Source organism: Ursus arctos, unplaced genomic scaffold (assembly GCF_023065955.2).
Source record: "Ursus arctos isolate Adak ecotype North America unplaced genomic scaffold, UrsArc2.0 scaffold_13, whole genome shotgun sequence".
In the NCBI taxonomy this organism is placed as follows: Eukaryota; Metazoa; Chordata; class Mammalia; order Carnivora; family Ursidae; genus Ursus; species Ursus arctos.
In genome coordinates, this window is record NW_026622797.1 from 49,284,939 (window position 1) to 49,302,525 (window position 17,587).

Below are 17,587 nucleotides of genomic sequence, written 5' to 3' on the forward strand. Positions count from 1 at the left end.
TACCTTATAATGAGTCCTGGGAAGTAATTTTAGTATCTCTGTTTATGATTATGTTTGGCATAACTTTGGTGGCAGATAGTGCAACTTTGTTTCAGTCTAATGGTGATATTACAGGGACACACTTGCACCTAAATGTTGTGTTTGAACATAGTAAAGCCAATAGTGTCAGTTCGGTAACAGATGAATAAAATTTCACAGTAGTTCAAATAAAGGAAAGCTGTTGTATAGCAGGATAGGCATGAACAAAATAAAGCAGATTTTTGCAGCAGTCAGTACAAGATTCATATAGCAAGCAATGATTGATTTAAAGCAAAGTGACCTTGGTCATATTTAATACTGTTAGTTTGAATTTTATTGGCTTTGTATTTTTGTATTTAATTTTAAGTCTGTTTTGGCTTTAGGGGTGCCTGGGTGGCTCAGGTGGTTGAGCGGCCAGCTCTGGATTTCTGCTCAGGTCAGGATCTCAGGGTCCTGGGATTGAGTCCTGCATCTGGTTCTGCGCTCAGCAGGTACTCTGCTTGAGGATTCTCTCTCCCTTTTCCATCTGCCACCCCACCCCCGGCTCGTGTTCTCTCTCTCTCTCAAATAAATAAATAAATCTTTAAAAAATATATAAACTAAAAAATTTCAAAAATAAATCTATTTTGGCTTTATAGTTATATAAAGATTTATAAGGATAAACATTTTACATCTGATCTTGTATTTGTATACTGCTAAGTAACATTATATTCAAAATAATTTAAGGGATCTGGGTATTTTTTTCTCCTTCAAAAAGCACTAATACGTTATTAAATTTTTAGTGTGCAGACATCACAAGTTTTCCTATACTGTATGCCATTTCATCGTTAGCCTTAAGACACTTGAGGTATTTTTAAATCCTCATTTGAGTGGTAAATTTCAACAAAAGAGAAAGAAATGGAATTTGCCCCATAATGAATATACAGTTTCACAGAATAGTGTGGCTGTTGCCATTGTCAGTGATCACCATCCATTTTGGTTTTTAAGACACATGAAAAGAAAGGTACAGTTAAACATTGGAGAAATTGAATTTTTCATAATCCAGATACACATTTTTGCCATGCTGTCCCCTACAGAAAGAAGATGACTGGACACTTCATTTGAATAGAGACATTGGAAGGTGAAATGCTAAGATATTATGTTCACTCTGGTCCTCGCCTAGAAGTCAAGTAAACTCAAGTTATAGGGAGGGTACAGAGGATGGGACAATGTAGGGGAACGAAGGAGTTAGGTGGAACAAGATTTCTCCTGTGGGGCTAAAATAGGTAAAGTAGGCACATGTCATATAGGAGAATAATGAAGTATAAGGAAAAAGTAAAAATAAAGGGAAAAAAGAAAGCCACTAAATACTCTTTCATCTTCTTGATTAGTTTGGCTTTAAAAGCTGTCATTCGTCCACAGTGTTCTACTCTAAGTATCATTAAGTTACTCTCTCTGTGATCTCAGTTACCTGGTATCACAGGTACTTATTACTACTATTGGTCATAAATCTCTTTCTAATCCCATAGATTTCATGGATAGGAATAATATATTGATATAATAGATCTGCTTCAGGAATAACTTTTAGTTTTTGGCTGACCACAGAAAGTTTCTTATGCCAGGAATTTGGACCTCACCCGTATATCTAATCCATTGTCAGTCTTATTGATTCTGCCTTCAGTATATATCTTGAATGGACATGCTTCTATATACCATCACCTTGTTCAAATGACTACCATCGCAGTCACCTGAACGATCTCCGTCATCTTCTAATTAAATCTTCTAATTTAGTCCACCTGCATTTATTCTGCCATTGCCCCCCGACCCCACCAAGTCTGCACAGAGCAATTAGAATGAATGGCCATTTCTGATCTTGGTACTCTTTTGCTTAAAATTCTTGAATACTTCCCCATTAGAATCAAATTGAAAATCTTCCACATGAACTTCAAGGTCCTAGTTGACTTGACCCCTGATGACTCTTAGTGTCTGCTCACTATACTCCTATCTATCGGACTGCTGTCATACCATGTGGGTGAATCAAGCCCCTTTCCCGTTCAGGGCCTTTGCACATGATACACCTTCTAAGTTAGAATGAAAACACACACACACACACACACACACACACACACACACACGCTCCAACTCTCCCAACCCAGCTAGGTAACACCTACTAATCCTGTTGGTCTCAAATTAAATATTATTTCCTTAAGGAAATCGATCTATTTATAGTGCCTAGTACTTTACTTCATCACACTTAGCATAAATATAATTAAATATTTGATTCTAGCTAATCCATGGAGATTGGTTTGGCTCACCCCTTTAACACTTAGCACAGTGCTTGAGTCTTTGGTGTTCAATAAATGAATGACTAGATGACTGGATGGATATCAGTGTATCCGTAGTGTAATTTTTCATATAAAATATAACCTATTTGATAGGTAATTATTGTTTTTAGAAGTATTACTTTTTAATAGTATAAAGAATACTTGATCTTGTTTTTCATATAGTTTAATCTGCATTTGTGGTTTACATACCTCAAATTTCAAATTAACACCTTTAAACCACTGAAAATAACTTTGGAGCAATATTAAATTTGTATAATGATTTGTCAAGTAAGTTTCCGTGGTGGTTGTATTAATTTAAAAGACATACATATTTTCTTTGAAAATGACTTGGAATCACATAATTACTACCATCTAGTGAATCTTATTACTAATTTGACTGTCCTTAATGTCAATTCTACTCAATAGGTGTTTAATACTATTTATTATTTGATTAGCCTCCAGTTTTCTTCTTGAGTCTAACAGTGATGTCCATAATGAATTGCAGAGTGTGTAGCTTATTTCTTCATTTCTTTTCAACCTTCATCTATCGAAATTTAATACAATTGTTATTGTGACTCGAGATGAAAGATATAATTACCTATTTGTTTTTGGTAAAGATAGCACTGTTTTTAGGGCAAATTCTTTAATAGGGCCAGAGCATCTCAAAGCAATCAAATAAATAGAGGTGTTCAGCATGATTAATAGTTCTTTAATCCTATGAGTGCCTAATTTGGATTTGCCATATCTTTGTGTGTAGAATTTTAGAGATTTATGATTAATGAGTAATTTTGAAATTTACCTTAAAACAAACGGGAGATTTGTTATTTTTATATATTCCTACTGCTGTTTTATGCAAATTTATGTTGTTTCACTGGTAAGTTCAGTTACTTTCTATTTCAGTTTATTTATAATATTAAGACAGTTTGGGCTACATACATTATAGATTTTGGGGGAAGGTAAGTTATAAAAATTCTGTTCTTGATACATTTTAAACATCTTTTTATATATTTTAAATTATATCACTTTATTTAAAGACCTATGGTTTTACATAATTGAAATAAGTATTTTCAATTAGATTTGATCTATTTGTTAACATGAACACTTACTTCATGCATTCTTATTTCAAAAATGTTTTATATTTTAATCCCTTGTGTCTGTCAGATTTATAAAGTATTTCATCATTTGCATAGAAGTTTTTTGGGAAAACTATTTCTGCAAAGAACATATCTCCATGTAAACGTTCTTGTGCTCAAATTATTTAATTGTTCTGTTATACATAATTAAGTATTAGCTTCTAATCTTAGGGAAGTAGGACATTTCTTAGAAATCACTGGCTCCCTTAAAAATTCTTAAAGTATTTAAAATACTGAAATTTGTTTTTATTCGAATAGTTATTTTATTTTAACCTGTTCTCTTAAGTCACAATATAATCCTTTAGTCTGAATAGTGTTAGGAAAATTGAAAATTTTATTTCTATAATTTAACATAAAATTTTCCTTATTTAATATTTGTGTCATTTTTTAAATACAGAAACACCCTTAATTGATCATAGATTAGTTGTTTCATTGATGTATGAGTGTAAGGAATTAATCACTTGTCATCAATGACATAATAGAATACTCTTAATTCTTACATTCTTTATGTAACCCATAAGGCAATTATTAACTATAATTAACTTATGGCGATTTTTTTAAAGGAACTATTTATTTGTCTTGCAGTTGTTACTAAAGGAATCCTTTAAACATTTTAAATAAATTTTACAGACCATTTTTGAATTCTGAAAATGAGAATTTAGATAACTTATTTTTCTGATTTCTAAAGCCATAAAATTACTGTGATATTTGATCTTGCATTATTTTTAACACTTTATATATTGCTTTATACTTTTAGATAGATATATAGTCTCAATTTGGATCAACAAAAGCATTCTAAAATAACTTAGAGAACATATTGATATTAATAGCCACCAAAATATAATTTTAATATAGAATTCTATTAAACATGTTGCTATGGTTAGATTTTAGTAGTTTCATTTTCCTTACTCTTCTTCTAAGAAGGTTTTTATTTATTTTTATTTTTTTATTTTTTTAAAGATTTTATTTATTTATTTGACAGAGATAGAGACAGCCAGCGAGAGAGGGAACACAAGCAGGGGGAGTGGGAGAGGAAGAAGCAGGCTCATAGCGGAGGAGCCTGATGTGGGGCTCGATCCCGGAACGCCGGGATCACGCCCTGAGCCGAAGGCAGGCGCTTAACCGCTGTGCCACCCAGGCGCCCCTAAGAAGGTTTTTAATATACTAGCTTAATAAACATGATTCCTGGGCTTAGTCGGTTAAGCATTTGACTCTTGATTTTGGCTCAGATCATGATCTCAGGGTCCTGAGATTGAGCCTGGCATCGTGCTCTGCGCTCAGGGCAGAGTGTGCTTCTCCCTTTCCCTCTGCTCCTTCCCCTGCTCACATTCTCTCTCTGTCTCTCAAATAAATAGACGAATGGAATCTTTTAAAAAATAAATGAGTAAACATGATGCCTTTAGCAGTATCGTAGCTAATTTTGTTTTTTATTTTAACATTCATATTAGGATTTAAAATTAAACCCATAAGAAATGTTCTTTGAATTAAGAAATAGATTTATTGAAATTTTAGCTGAATTATTTTAAGAAATAATTTAAAAATCTTTAGGGTATGTAGACTTTAGTTTGCATTCTCTCAATCTCTTGATGTTTGCTTCAGTAATTGAGAGTTTAATTGCTAAGAACCCAGGAAAATAGATGAAGCCTAAGAATTGTTTTAGCAAACAATTACTTTTATAACCACTTGGGTTATATAATAGTTGGCAAATTGTTGTTTGCTATATTTGGTTATGACCTAAGAAAATAGATTAACAGTTTTCATAATTAGTTTTTTATGTTTTAGCACAATATACTTTAGCTTTTTTATTAAATAAAAAGTTTTCACCCTTAAATAGGCAAATTAGTCAAAGGTGGATCAAAAGATGTTCAAATATGTTATTGGCTCATTCTGTGCAGTATTTTTTTTATTGTTTTTAAAGAGAAAATGTATCATTTGCTGTATTTAAAAAAATACTGAAATAAATTTGATTTTAGTTTTGCTTGCTAATTAAATTATACCTTTTAGCATTTCGGATTTTTTTCACCCTTTCCCAGTATGACAAAGGATCCTACATTAGTGTTGTAAACTCTCTAAAACAGAAATTAGGCACTTTCTCAGGATTTAGGAGATGAAGTTGTTAAGCTTTATTTTACTTGTGCCACCAAGATTTTGATAGTTGAGTTAAATAAGTGACCATTAAAATCACCAAGGAATAAGAGAAAAAATAAGAAAAAGAATCTAATACTGAAACTGAAGTAATGGATGAGGAAGAGAGTTTTTCTCTACAAAATGCTTTTAATTTTACCTAACGGCACTATTCTAATCACAACAAAAGCTGTCCATCCTTTTTTGAGATTAGGGTAATATTTTGAAACAACTTTCTTCATAACTATTATTTATCACTGGGTGAGTACAGGCAGTCCTTACTTTGCATGGTAGTGTGGGACCAAAAAAATAAGCATACAAAATAAAACCACACATAACGATCTTAATCAGTGGGAAAAATTACAGTTGTTCTATGATCTTTAAGAAATTTTGTCAAGATGTTAAAAAACTCTCTTATGTTGGTTATAAATGTATATGGAGAAATGAAAAAAAATAGTAAAACAATATTAATTTAATACAAATACTATAAAACATTAAAAACAATTAGAATTGAAGTGTTTAATTTCTTTGTAAAAAAATTATGAAGAGTAGCTTGAACAGTGCTTTGCCATCTCCTTGTATAAATTAGAATAGTAGATCTAGCCAGAGTGAGCATCTTTTCTGTGCCTTGCAAATTGTCCATTTGGATCAGCTTCCCACATTTTATTTTTGCATTTTTAATGTCGGGAAATATCTCCAAGAGTTTCTTTAATGTGAAGTTTTTTGCTTGCATCACCTCCTCAGGGACATCTTCTTTTTTGTTTCAACCACTTATTTATGTCAATAAGTTTACCTTTGTTAAATTCTTCTGATAGCGGATCTAGAGTCTCTCAAACAGTGATAATGGCAACATTTCAACAACTGGCTGTTTCTTCTATTACTCCATTTACATTTGAATTCAGTTTTACTTCCAGCTTTATCATTTTTCATTTCTTTGCTGTACTTTTATCTTTGTTGGCCAATTCCCTCTTTTAGTGTCCCGTTTTGTAAAATTTCACATGGGTTTAAGAGGCAAGAAGGTAACACAGCTACATGCTTTGCTGTCTTTAGATAAATGAATTGAATGTGACCAGTCACCAACCAACTTTGGGGATGGAAGTGATCAGTCACTGATCATGATATACATCTCTTATTAACATAGTGCTTTGCATACTGAAGTGCTAACAAGGAAATTTGTATTTATGCAGTTGTAGTTAATACAGTGTGGTAAGTGAAATTGAAACCGTGTTGTTGAAAACTGGTATTATTGAACTAAACCTATGGTAGCTGAAATTTGTGCAGATGTGAGACCTGGGAAGTAAGAGCTGCCTATAATTGGAAGAAAGTTGAACTACTTGATCAATTAAAGATATGGTCGGTGTTGATAAGATTGAAGATGTAGGACTACTTGGACTATTTGATCTCTGAGCCATTGAACGCCTGATACATTTTATGTGGAAATGTAAATTTGATCCTGTTCTTCCAGCTTCTTTAATTCTCTTAAGCGCTTCCTTAGAGAAGACCTTTCACACCATTTCTCAAAAAAAGAAACAAAACAAAACCAAAAAAAAACCTAGTCGTAGTAAATAAAAACGTGGGTTTAGGAGAATAATACTGATTTATGAGTTCATTATGAAGCAACTGACATTGAAAGTTGTTTTTTTTAATTTTTATATAATGTTGAAATTCTAATAATTGAAGAAGAAAGGTGGTTAATAAGTTTTGATTCATTTAGACAGTGACTCCATTTTTATTGTCTTTGTACTAGCAAATATTTTATTAAATGTGAAAGATGAGGTCTTACTCTGTGTTGGGTGCAACTGAATGATGTTAATTTATTGTTTGATTTCTTACAGGTGAACTGGCACAGAGGTTGATCTCAAGATGCCATTAGTGAAAAGAAACATTGATCCTAGGCACTTGTGCCACACAGCACTGCCTAGAGGCATTAAGAATGAACTAGAATGTGTAACCAATATTTCCTTGGCAAATATAATTAGACAACTAAGTAGCCTAAGTAAGTATTTTTATATCAATGAAAAATATTTCTTGCAAACCAGAATGTTACGCGTTAGAGTATGAGTATTAAGAAGATGTTCTTATGATTAATTTTGGGGGGTGTTTGGTGAGAAGAATACAAAGTTATCTTGGAAAATGTAGCCATTTTAAATAAAATTAATGAGTTTTAGAATAATTTCTTCTCTGCGTGTTTCCTCTGGGAAATAAGGACAATTTTAGGAATAGGATCACATGATGGACAAGAATTACTGAAATCGTTTTTTTAAAATATGATTTGATCTATGAAAGGTAGTGCCAGGGTTGTACTTTTGCTTAGTTATCATCACTGTTACTTTTTTGGAGGCTTCATTTATTCACTGGTATCTCTCTCTTTACATGTATTTTATTAGCCTAAGGAAATATTTTTATATTATCAAATATCTAAAATTAAAAGGTGTGATGTAGTCACTGCTCAGAGAATTAGGTTAGTCAAGTGAGTTGTCTAAAGGACATTAGGAGTATGACGTGCAGCGTGCTGTGAAAATAGCAAGGAAACCTGGTCTCTCACAGACGAAAGGCAAGCAGGTTGGCCAGATAGTAAAGGCCAATGGAAGGGACAGGTAGGGGAGGAAACAGGCAAATGTGTCCCCATCATAAGACTGCAGAACAGAACTGCTAAGTTAAGGAATTAAGTAAATTATTCTAAATTTAAAATCTAGAAAATTAAAAAAATAAATCCAATCTGTCTTTTAAATCGATGGCTTAGCTTTTTAATAAGACATTTATATTTCATTTTAAAGAAAAAACAAGATGTTCTTGGCCTTAGATGTATTCTCTAAGTGGTCTTAGATTTTAGCCATACCCACCCAGATAGATTGTCCTTACAGGCAAGATTCACTCTGTTCTTTTCCTTTTAACTTTTGTTCTTTCTTTTTATAGTGGAGTACTTATACTTAGCACCAGATAAAGAGAGGTTGTTAATTTGGACATACATATATGTAGCTAGAGCAACATAAAAATTACTTTTGAGTGCTCTTGGTGAGAGCACTAAATTTCTACATTGCCTGTGAAATAGTCTTGAAAATAAAAGGATATTTATTTGAATTTAAATATATCCGTTGCCCCTTTTGGTGGTTATTTTTTCAGGTTAGTTATTGATAGTGAATTACTAACATTATTTACCTGTTTTTTTCTTGGGAAAGTCAATATAGAATATACTTTTGAGACAAGTCAAAAGTAAAGTCTTAGATATCATATTAATATATGATTAACCATATTTTTAAAGACATTTGCTGACCTTTTTTGTGACCTAGCACCAATTAAATCTAACATGACTTCATATAAAATTTGTATTACTTCATGTACATGAGTACATCGGTTAATATTAAAATACATATTAAGAGCATAGAAATGACAATGAATTTAGTTAAATTTATTTCTTAAAGTGAGTTTTGGACCTAATACAGGCATGTTGTTCTAGGTATATTCCCAATATAGATTTTAGAGCTAATATAATGATTAAGAGTGTTAATTTGCTGTACTAACCCATTTTTTTATATAACCTAAAGATGGAAACTTAAGGAATGTTCAAGTCTGGTATAATCCATATAAGTAACATCTATCAGCAAGCACTTGGTCATGTTGTAGCCAAACTCTGAAAATAGAAATACCTTGTAAAATATAACTGGTGCTTCAGATTTGGAATCCGAGACTATTGTAGACATTTTCTAAGCAGTTTGTAGAGATTCAAAAACAAAAGAAAACCCATAAATATTGTAGCAAGGTGTAATAATAATTTACTGCCCTGGAATTAAACTCTCTGGCAGCTTTCCCACTGACATAGTTGGGAATCCAGAATTAAATTTAAAAGGCCCCTAGCTAGCCAACATAAACAAGCCCATGCACTAAAAACTATGTACATAAAATAGCCAATTGATCCTTCTCTCGGAGTCTGTTTACTCTTACTTTGATATTTCATATAGGTTTGATGATCTGATTTCCAAACATTTATGCTTCGAAACATTAAAAGAGGGAGGTATAGGGGAGATAAAAATAGAAGCAGGTATTACCTAAGCCAGTCAAAAGAAGTAGTTTACAGCAAAGGAAGAAGTGACACAAGGGAAGAAGCAATATAAAAACCGGAAAGAGGCCATTTCATGTAAAAGCAGATATTCTTACACATTTCAGGGCTGCTTTCTCACTTAGAACATTGTGATTTCATAATCAACTCATCGCTGAGTCCTCAAGAAAAGGTTAAATTAATTTTGTATTTCTACTTAAGACAGGGAAGCTTAAAATAGATTTTACATCAGTTTTCATACAAAGTAGTTAAAATAATTAATACATTAAATCATCTCTCAATTACTTAGTAAACTTGGCTGTCCAAAATGATTCTAGGTGATTGAGATGTTGGCTTTGGTAATATTGTTAGCACCAAAAGTGTTAAGAGAACACCAAAATAAAGGTCAATTGTGGGGGACATCCTCTTGTCTTAGGGGAGACCTTCCTGTCTTCTTCCTTACAAAAATGTTTTTCCTAGTAGAACACAATTCTATTTTATAATAGATAATAACTGAAAACATAGAATTCACTTTCTATAAATTTCTTGTTATACCAAAATTCTTTCCCATTTTATTGTTGTCTTATTTAACGACCGCTGAGACTCTAATTACCTGAGGGATCTTTTACCATTCTCTCTTCCCAAGGCCATCCTTCTGTTGAATACAGTCAGTTCATGCTGCCAAGATGAGCTGATAGCGTCTAAATTTGACAGATAGATAGCAAGGTAGGAGGGAGGATAAATAGATTGGCCTGATAAGACTAATTAGAAACATAGACAATAGACAGATAACACTGAACACTTTGCTGTGGGATAAAGCCATGTGGTTCTTGCCTGAAAAGAGTATACCCGATTTGAATTGAAGAGTCGAATATGATTAATACTGAAATCATTCTGAACAGTGTGAGCATGTATATAATTAAAATCATGAGTTTTAGATTACAGGAACTGAGAAAAGAGATAAAAATAAGGTGAAGTCATTACAGGAGGCTTGCTGAATGAAATGTGAATTGAATTGGGCCTTCAAAAAACAAAAAGAATTTGGAAAATGGAGGGGAGAGAGGAAGGAAGGCATTTTTAGCTTGCAAGAAGAATAGACAAATGAATAGAGGCAAAAGTAACTATGTAAGGGGGATTAAAGGGACAGATGATACTGGATAAATATGGCAGACCCTGATTTTGGAAAACATAGAATATTAGTTGAGACGATTTTGATTTAGATTTTTAACATCATAGATGATAAGATAGTAAAGAGACCAAGTAGGTTCTTGAAGGGTAAGAAGTATAATACTTCTAAGGGTAATTCATATTCAGATACATGCCCAATCAATTTTACATTACAAACTGTATTCCTTTTCCCTCAAAGAGAAAGAGGAGGTAGATTTGGAAAGTAAGAAGGGATATGAAAAGAGGACAGATGGGATTTTTTTTTTATCCACTGAAGTACTTTAGTACTTAAACCTGTAGTGGGGGGAGCATAGACTCTTTTTAAAAAATCTCTTGAGAAACTGTGGGCCCTCTCTCCAGAAAAATGCAAATATATTTAAAAACCTGCATATAGAAAAAGCATTTGACAAAATACAGCATCCTTTCCTGATTAAAACCCTTCAGAGTGTAGGGATAGAGGGTACATTTCTCAATCTCATAAAAGCCATCTATGAAAAGCCTACAGCAAATATTATACTCAATGGGGAAAAGCTGGAAGCCTTTCCCTTAAGATCAGGAACATGACAAGGATGCCCACTCTCGCCACTATTATTCAACATAGTACTAGAAGTCCTTGCAACAGCAATCAGACAACAAAAAGGGATCAAAGGTATCCAAATCGGCAAAGAAGTCAAAATGTCTCTCTTCGCAGATGACATGATACTCTATATGGAAAACCCAAAAGCATCCACTCCAAAACTATTAGAAGTTATAGAGCAATTCAGTAATGTGGCGGGATACAAAATCAATGCTCAGAAATCAGTTGCATTTCTATACACGAATAATAAGACTGAAGAAAGAGAAATTAAGGAATCCATCCCATTTACAATAGCACCAAAAACCATACGTTACCTTGGAATGAACTTAACCAGAGACGTAAAGGACCTATATTCTAGAAACTATAAATCACTCTTGAAAGACATTGAGGAAGACATAAAAAGATGGAAAAATACTCCATGCTCATGGATCGGAAGAATTAACATAGTTAAAATATCCATGCTACCCAGAGCAATCTATACTTTCAATGCTATCCCGATTAAAATACCAAGGACATTTTTCAAAGAACTGGAACAAATAGTCCTTAAATTTGTATGGAAACAGAAAAGGCCCCGAATCTCCAAGGAACTGTTGAAAAGGAAAAACAAAGCTGGGGGCATCACAATGCCGGATTTCGAGCTGTACTGCAAAGCTGTGATCACAAAGACAGCATGGTACTGGCACAAAAACAGACACATAGACCAATGGAACAAAATAGAGAACCCAGAAATGGACCCTCGGCTCTTTGGGCAACTAATCTTTGATAAAGCAGGAAAAAACATCCAGTCGAAAAGTCTCTTCAATAAATGGTGCTGGGAAAATTGGACAGCTACATGCAAAAGAATGAAACTTGACCACTCTCTCACACCATACACAAAGATAAGCTCCAAATGGATGAAAGACCTCGATGTGAGACAGGAATCCATCAAAATCCTAGAGGAGAACATAGGCAGCAACCTCTACGACATTGGCCAAAGCAACCTTTTCCATGACACATCTCCAAAGGCAAGACAAACAAAAGATAAAATGAACTTATGGGATTTCATCAAGATAAAAAGCTTCTGCACAGCCAAGGAAACAGTCAAAAAAACTAAGAGGCAGCCCACGGAATGGGAGAATATATTTGCAAATGACACTACAGATAAAGGACTGGTATCCAAGATCTACAAAGAACTTCTCAAACTCAATACACGAGAAACAAATAAATCAAAAAATGGGCAGAAGATATGAACAGACACTTTTCCAAAGAAGACATACAAATGGCTAACAGACACATGAAAAAGTGTTCAAAATCATTAGCCATCAAGGAAATTCAAATCAAAACCACACTGAGATACCACCTTAAGCCAGTTAGAATGACAAAAATAGACAAGGCAAGAAACAACAATTGTTGGAGAGGATGTGGAGAAAGGGGATCCCTCCTACATTGTTGGTGGGAATGCAAGTTGGTACAGCCACTCTGGAAAACAGTGTGGAGGTCCCTTAAAAAGTTAAAAATTGAGCTACCCTATGATCCAGCCATTGCACTACTGGGTATTTACCCCAAAGATACAGACGTAGTGAAGAGGAGGGCCATATGCACCCCAATGTTCATAGCAGCATTGTCCACAATAGCTAAATCGTGGAAGGAGCCGAGATGCCCTTCAACAGATGACTGGATTAAGAAGTGGTCCATATATACAGTGGAATATTACTCAGCTATCAGAAAAAACAAATTCTCAACATTTGCTGCAACATGGACGGCACTGGAGGAGATAATGCTAAGTGAAATAAGTCAAGCAGAGAAAGACAATTATCATATGATGATTTCTCTCATCTGTGGAATATAAGAAATAGGATGATCAGTAGGGGAAGAAAGGGATAAAGAAAGGGGGGTGATCAGAAGGGGGAATGAAACATGAGAGACTGTGGACTCTGAGAAACAAACTGAGGGCCTCAGAGGGGAGGGGGGTGGGGGAATGGGATAGACCCGTGATGGGTAGTAAGGAGGGCACGTATTGCATGGTGCACTGGGTGTTATACGCAACTAATGAATCATCGAACTTTACATCGGAAACCGGGGATGTACTGTATGGTGACTAACATAATATAATAAAAAATCATTAAAAAAAATAAAAAAAATAAAAACCTGCATATAATTTTCTATTGGTTTACAGATTATAAAATAAGGATCCCTGTGTTAAACTAAGCTCTTTTAAGGATGAAATTGTCTCCTATCTCTGTATTCCTAGCATTTTCCCTAACAGTAGTTGAATAAGTTGAATAAATGAATAATTTTATACCTGCTTTTTCTTACATTGGGACTTGGGGTGCTTTCCTTATTTGCCAGGGAAACTGTGTCTCTGGAAGTATTTCAGACACCATCCCACACCCAAAAGTTAGGTGCTTTTTTCTCTGTGTTCTGTGGCTTTTACCTTATATTATAGTAAGGGACGCCTATTGCTGACCTCCTACCCTGTATGTGGAACTCTGCCAGGTTCTCTACTCACTGTCTCCTTTTCTTATAAATTCTTTTTGAAGCAGTTATTTTTATCCCTATTTCACAGGTGAGGAAATTGATACCAAGGCCTCAAAGTGAATGGAATAAAGATTTGGACTTATTTATTAAATTGCTTTTTGTATTTGTTAAGTGTCTGTTTCTCCCTCTGTTCAAAACTCATCAATGGCAGAGACCTTCTTCCATCATTTTTATATACTCAGGGTCTGGTACAATGTCTGGCACATAAGACCTTTTCAGTTAATTTGGCTTAAAGATGTATGTGAGTAAATGAATATATACAAAATGATTCTTTTTTATTATATTTTTGTAGACATTAAAGTTCTTAATTTATTATAGAGACTTTAAAGTTCTGATTTTTTTCTTCAAGATTATTGAATCTTCCAGGACAGGAATTTTATGTTCTACTTTTTGTTGCCTTCAGAAAGTCATACACCTGCCTGGCACAGGGCAAACCCTCATTAAATGCTTGTTGATTTAACTGATAATAATTGAAATACCTTGAAAAAATGCAATATTATTCAAATATAAACTAGTGAGATTAACGAATTCATTTAATAAATATTATCTCTGTCTCAGGAACTGTCTCAATAGAGCTTACTATTGAGCTAGATTTAACCTACATAGTATCCTTGGGTCTAAAATGTCTTAATTTAGGAAGACCATCAATTTTCTTTTTTATCCAAAGGTGCACATAGTAATTGACTCACCTTTATATTGTAACTATGCATTACTTTATATGTTCTAAATACACTTGAATAATGTTTTCATTATAGGTTGCCTAAACTTCTCCTGGCTTATTTACTAGACAAAAAATTTCTGTTTTTTTCTCCTTTTAGAATAGGATTATTTTTGCTTATTCTTTTTGGTAATAGAAATTTATATGACTAGAGAAAATACAGTGATTTTAGATTTATGATGCTTTTTTAGGAAAATAGAACAAGAAAATATAAAATATCTCATAAATTTTCTATGTTTTGGGCATATCTGAGACTGGTCTTCTGTTGGGCTTATGAAGACTCTTAGATTCTGCCATTTGGCCTGAAAATCAGTTCTAGTGTAGAGTTTACGAATGCTGATTTAAAAGAGGTATTATTTGTATGTACTTTTACATTGTAATGTACTGAACCTCAACAACTGGGCCTGTATAGATAAAGCAGGTAGAGTATTTGCATTTTAGGCACAGGACACTTAGCAGGAAGTAGTAGAGCTAGTATTTAAAACCAGATTTCCCAGGGTTTATGTTGTTTTCCCACTTTGTCTTAAGTTGGTTACTTTAGGGTTTAAAGTATAAACTAGTTCCAAATAAATGCCAAATTCATCAGGACAAAACTTTAAAAATGTTAAATTGTTTGATATTTATCTCTGATCACACTAAATTTTATGGTATATGTCTCATTTTGCCTAGGTAAATATGCTGAAGATATATTTGGAGAATTGTTCAATGAAGCACATAGTTTTTCCTTCAGAGTTAACTCATTACAAGAACGTGTGGACCGTTTATCTGTTAGTGTTACACAGCTTGACCCTAAAGAAGAAGAGTGTAAGTTTATTCATATTATATTTTCTTCCATGTATATATTAGATTTCGTGAGATGAGCAATATATTTAAGAACAGTATTAAACACAAGTTTATTACAAGTCTTTTTTAGCCATGGTCTTTGATGTACATGTTGTAATAAATCAGTGAATTATCTATAAATATCATTAGTATGACACGCCTGGCTTTTCTATTATCTTTTTCTTTTTTGCTTCTTCTTTTTCTATATTAAATAGCTTTTCATTTTTGGACATAAAAAATGTTTTAAAGACTTTACTTATTTTAGAGAGAGAGAGAGAGTGAGCATGGTGTGGGGGGTGGGGGGGAGGGAGGGAGAATCTCAAGCACACTCCACAGGTTGTGGAGTTCAATCTCACGACCCTGAGATCATGACCTGAGCCAAAATCAAGAGTTGGACACTTAACCAACTGAGCCATTCAGGCGCCCCTGACATAAAAAAATTTTTACCTAGACTTTTTCTCTATTTTTTCTTTTCTCCTTTATAATTTATTTGTATATTTTTGTCCTAGAAATAAAAATTGTTTGAAGATTACTTGAAATTTTTAGGTTTTATTCTGTAAGAATATAATTCCTTCTAATATTCTTTGGTGTGTGCATATTGTTAATTGCTAAACTCTGATCTAATTATTTGAATGTTACTCCCCAGTTTAAATGATCATTTCCCCAAAATACCCAAATCGCCTGTATGTAGGACAAAAGGGTTTCTACGCCGAGTATTAAACCTGGGATATCAGGTGACAAACAATAAATTACCGTCTGAAATAATGGTAGAAACTTTAGTGGTAAAACAGCATTTTACACTTTGAATAGAATACATTGAATCCTGTTGTGTCTCAAATTCCTCTTTTTGGTTTTTTGGGTTTTTTTTTTTCTTACACAAAAAGAAATGGAACTATTCAGAACATAATTTCCACTTATTTTCCCTAGAGAATTACTTAATGTATGTCTCTTATAACCCTTTCTTCAAAATATTTTTTTGTTGAATAACATTTTTAGTACAAGTGCAAGTTATATAGTAGACCTAAACTTGAATGAAAATAATAGAAGATATCACTGGAAAAAGCAAAAAGTAGAATGTAATGATAAATGTCTTCATGATTGAACCAACTTCTTTTGATATAACCCAATTTAAAGCCTAAATAAGTAGACAAATACCATGTTAAGTTTCTATTGCTTCCAAAGAGATAAAAATCAGAACAGAACTTTTTCTCCTTAAACAGCATTATTGAGATATATTTCATACACCCTACAGTTAACCTGTCTAAAATTAAAGTGTATAATTCAGTGGTTTTTAGTATATTCACAGTGTTAAGCAACTATCAGCATAATCAGTTTTAGAACATTTTCATCACTCAAGAAAGAAACCATGTACCCAGAGCAGTCGCTCCCCTATTTTCCTTTTCTCCCAGCCTCTAGCAATCACTAATCTACTTTCAGTCCCTATGGATTTACCTATTCTGGACATTCTTATGAATGGAATCATATAATATGTGGCCTTTGGTGATTGACTTCTTTCATTTAGCCTGATCTTTTCATTATTGGTTCATGTTGTAGAATGTATGTACGTTTTCCTGATGACTAATGATGTTGAGCTTTTTCTCATGGCTTGTAACCATTTACAGATAAGTGATCCAGCAGGAAGTGGTAGAGCTAGGATCTAAAATCAGGGTTTAAGTGACTTATCAGATGTGTATCTTCTTTGGAGGTCCTTTTCCCATTTTTAAATTGGAATATTTTTCTTTTTCTTGAGTTATAAGAATTCTGTATATATTCTTGATCCAAGTCTCTTATCAGATATATGATTTACAAATAATTTTCTCCCATTTTGTGGGTGGTTTTTCTTAGTGATATCTTTTGAAGCATGTACATGTATGTTAATTATACTTCATAAAATTCTTGAAATAATTGTTACAAATGAAAAAATATTTTATGACCATACTTTAAAATATATAATTTACGTCCAAATTTTTTAAAGTTAAACATTAAGTTATAAATATATGCCATCTAATAATACAGAGATAGAGAGGTATTTCCTATATGTAACAGAAATAAAAACTAACAGTTAGTTTCAAAATACTGTTAAATTTTATCTTAGCACTCCAATTAAAATTGAAAACAAAAGTACACATACCAGTTAAGTACTTAAACAATATGTTCAAAAAAAATCTTAAT

At 33.1% G+C, this 17,587-nt stretch overlaps 1 protein-coding gene across 3 annotated transcripts in view; it reads left to right on the plus strand.

Moving 5' to 3' along the window:
- Positions 1–17,587, plus strand: part of WASF1 (WASP family member 1) — a 67,240-nt gene that overhangs the window by 38,484 nt on the left and 11,169 nt on the right. For all 3 annotated transcript variants that reach the window (XM_057311147.1, XM_048226132.2, XM_057311148.1), the window contains 2 exons: positions 7,414–7,574; positions 15,263–15,397. In XM_057311147.1, coding sequence (XP_057167130.1) covers positions 7,442–7,574; positions 15,263–15,397 — 268 coding nt within the window. In that variant the 5' untranslated portion in view covers positions 7,414–7,441. The remainder of the gene's footprint in view (positions 1–7,413; positions 7,575–15,262; positions 15,398–17,587) is intronic.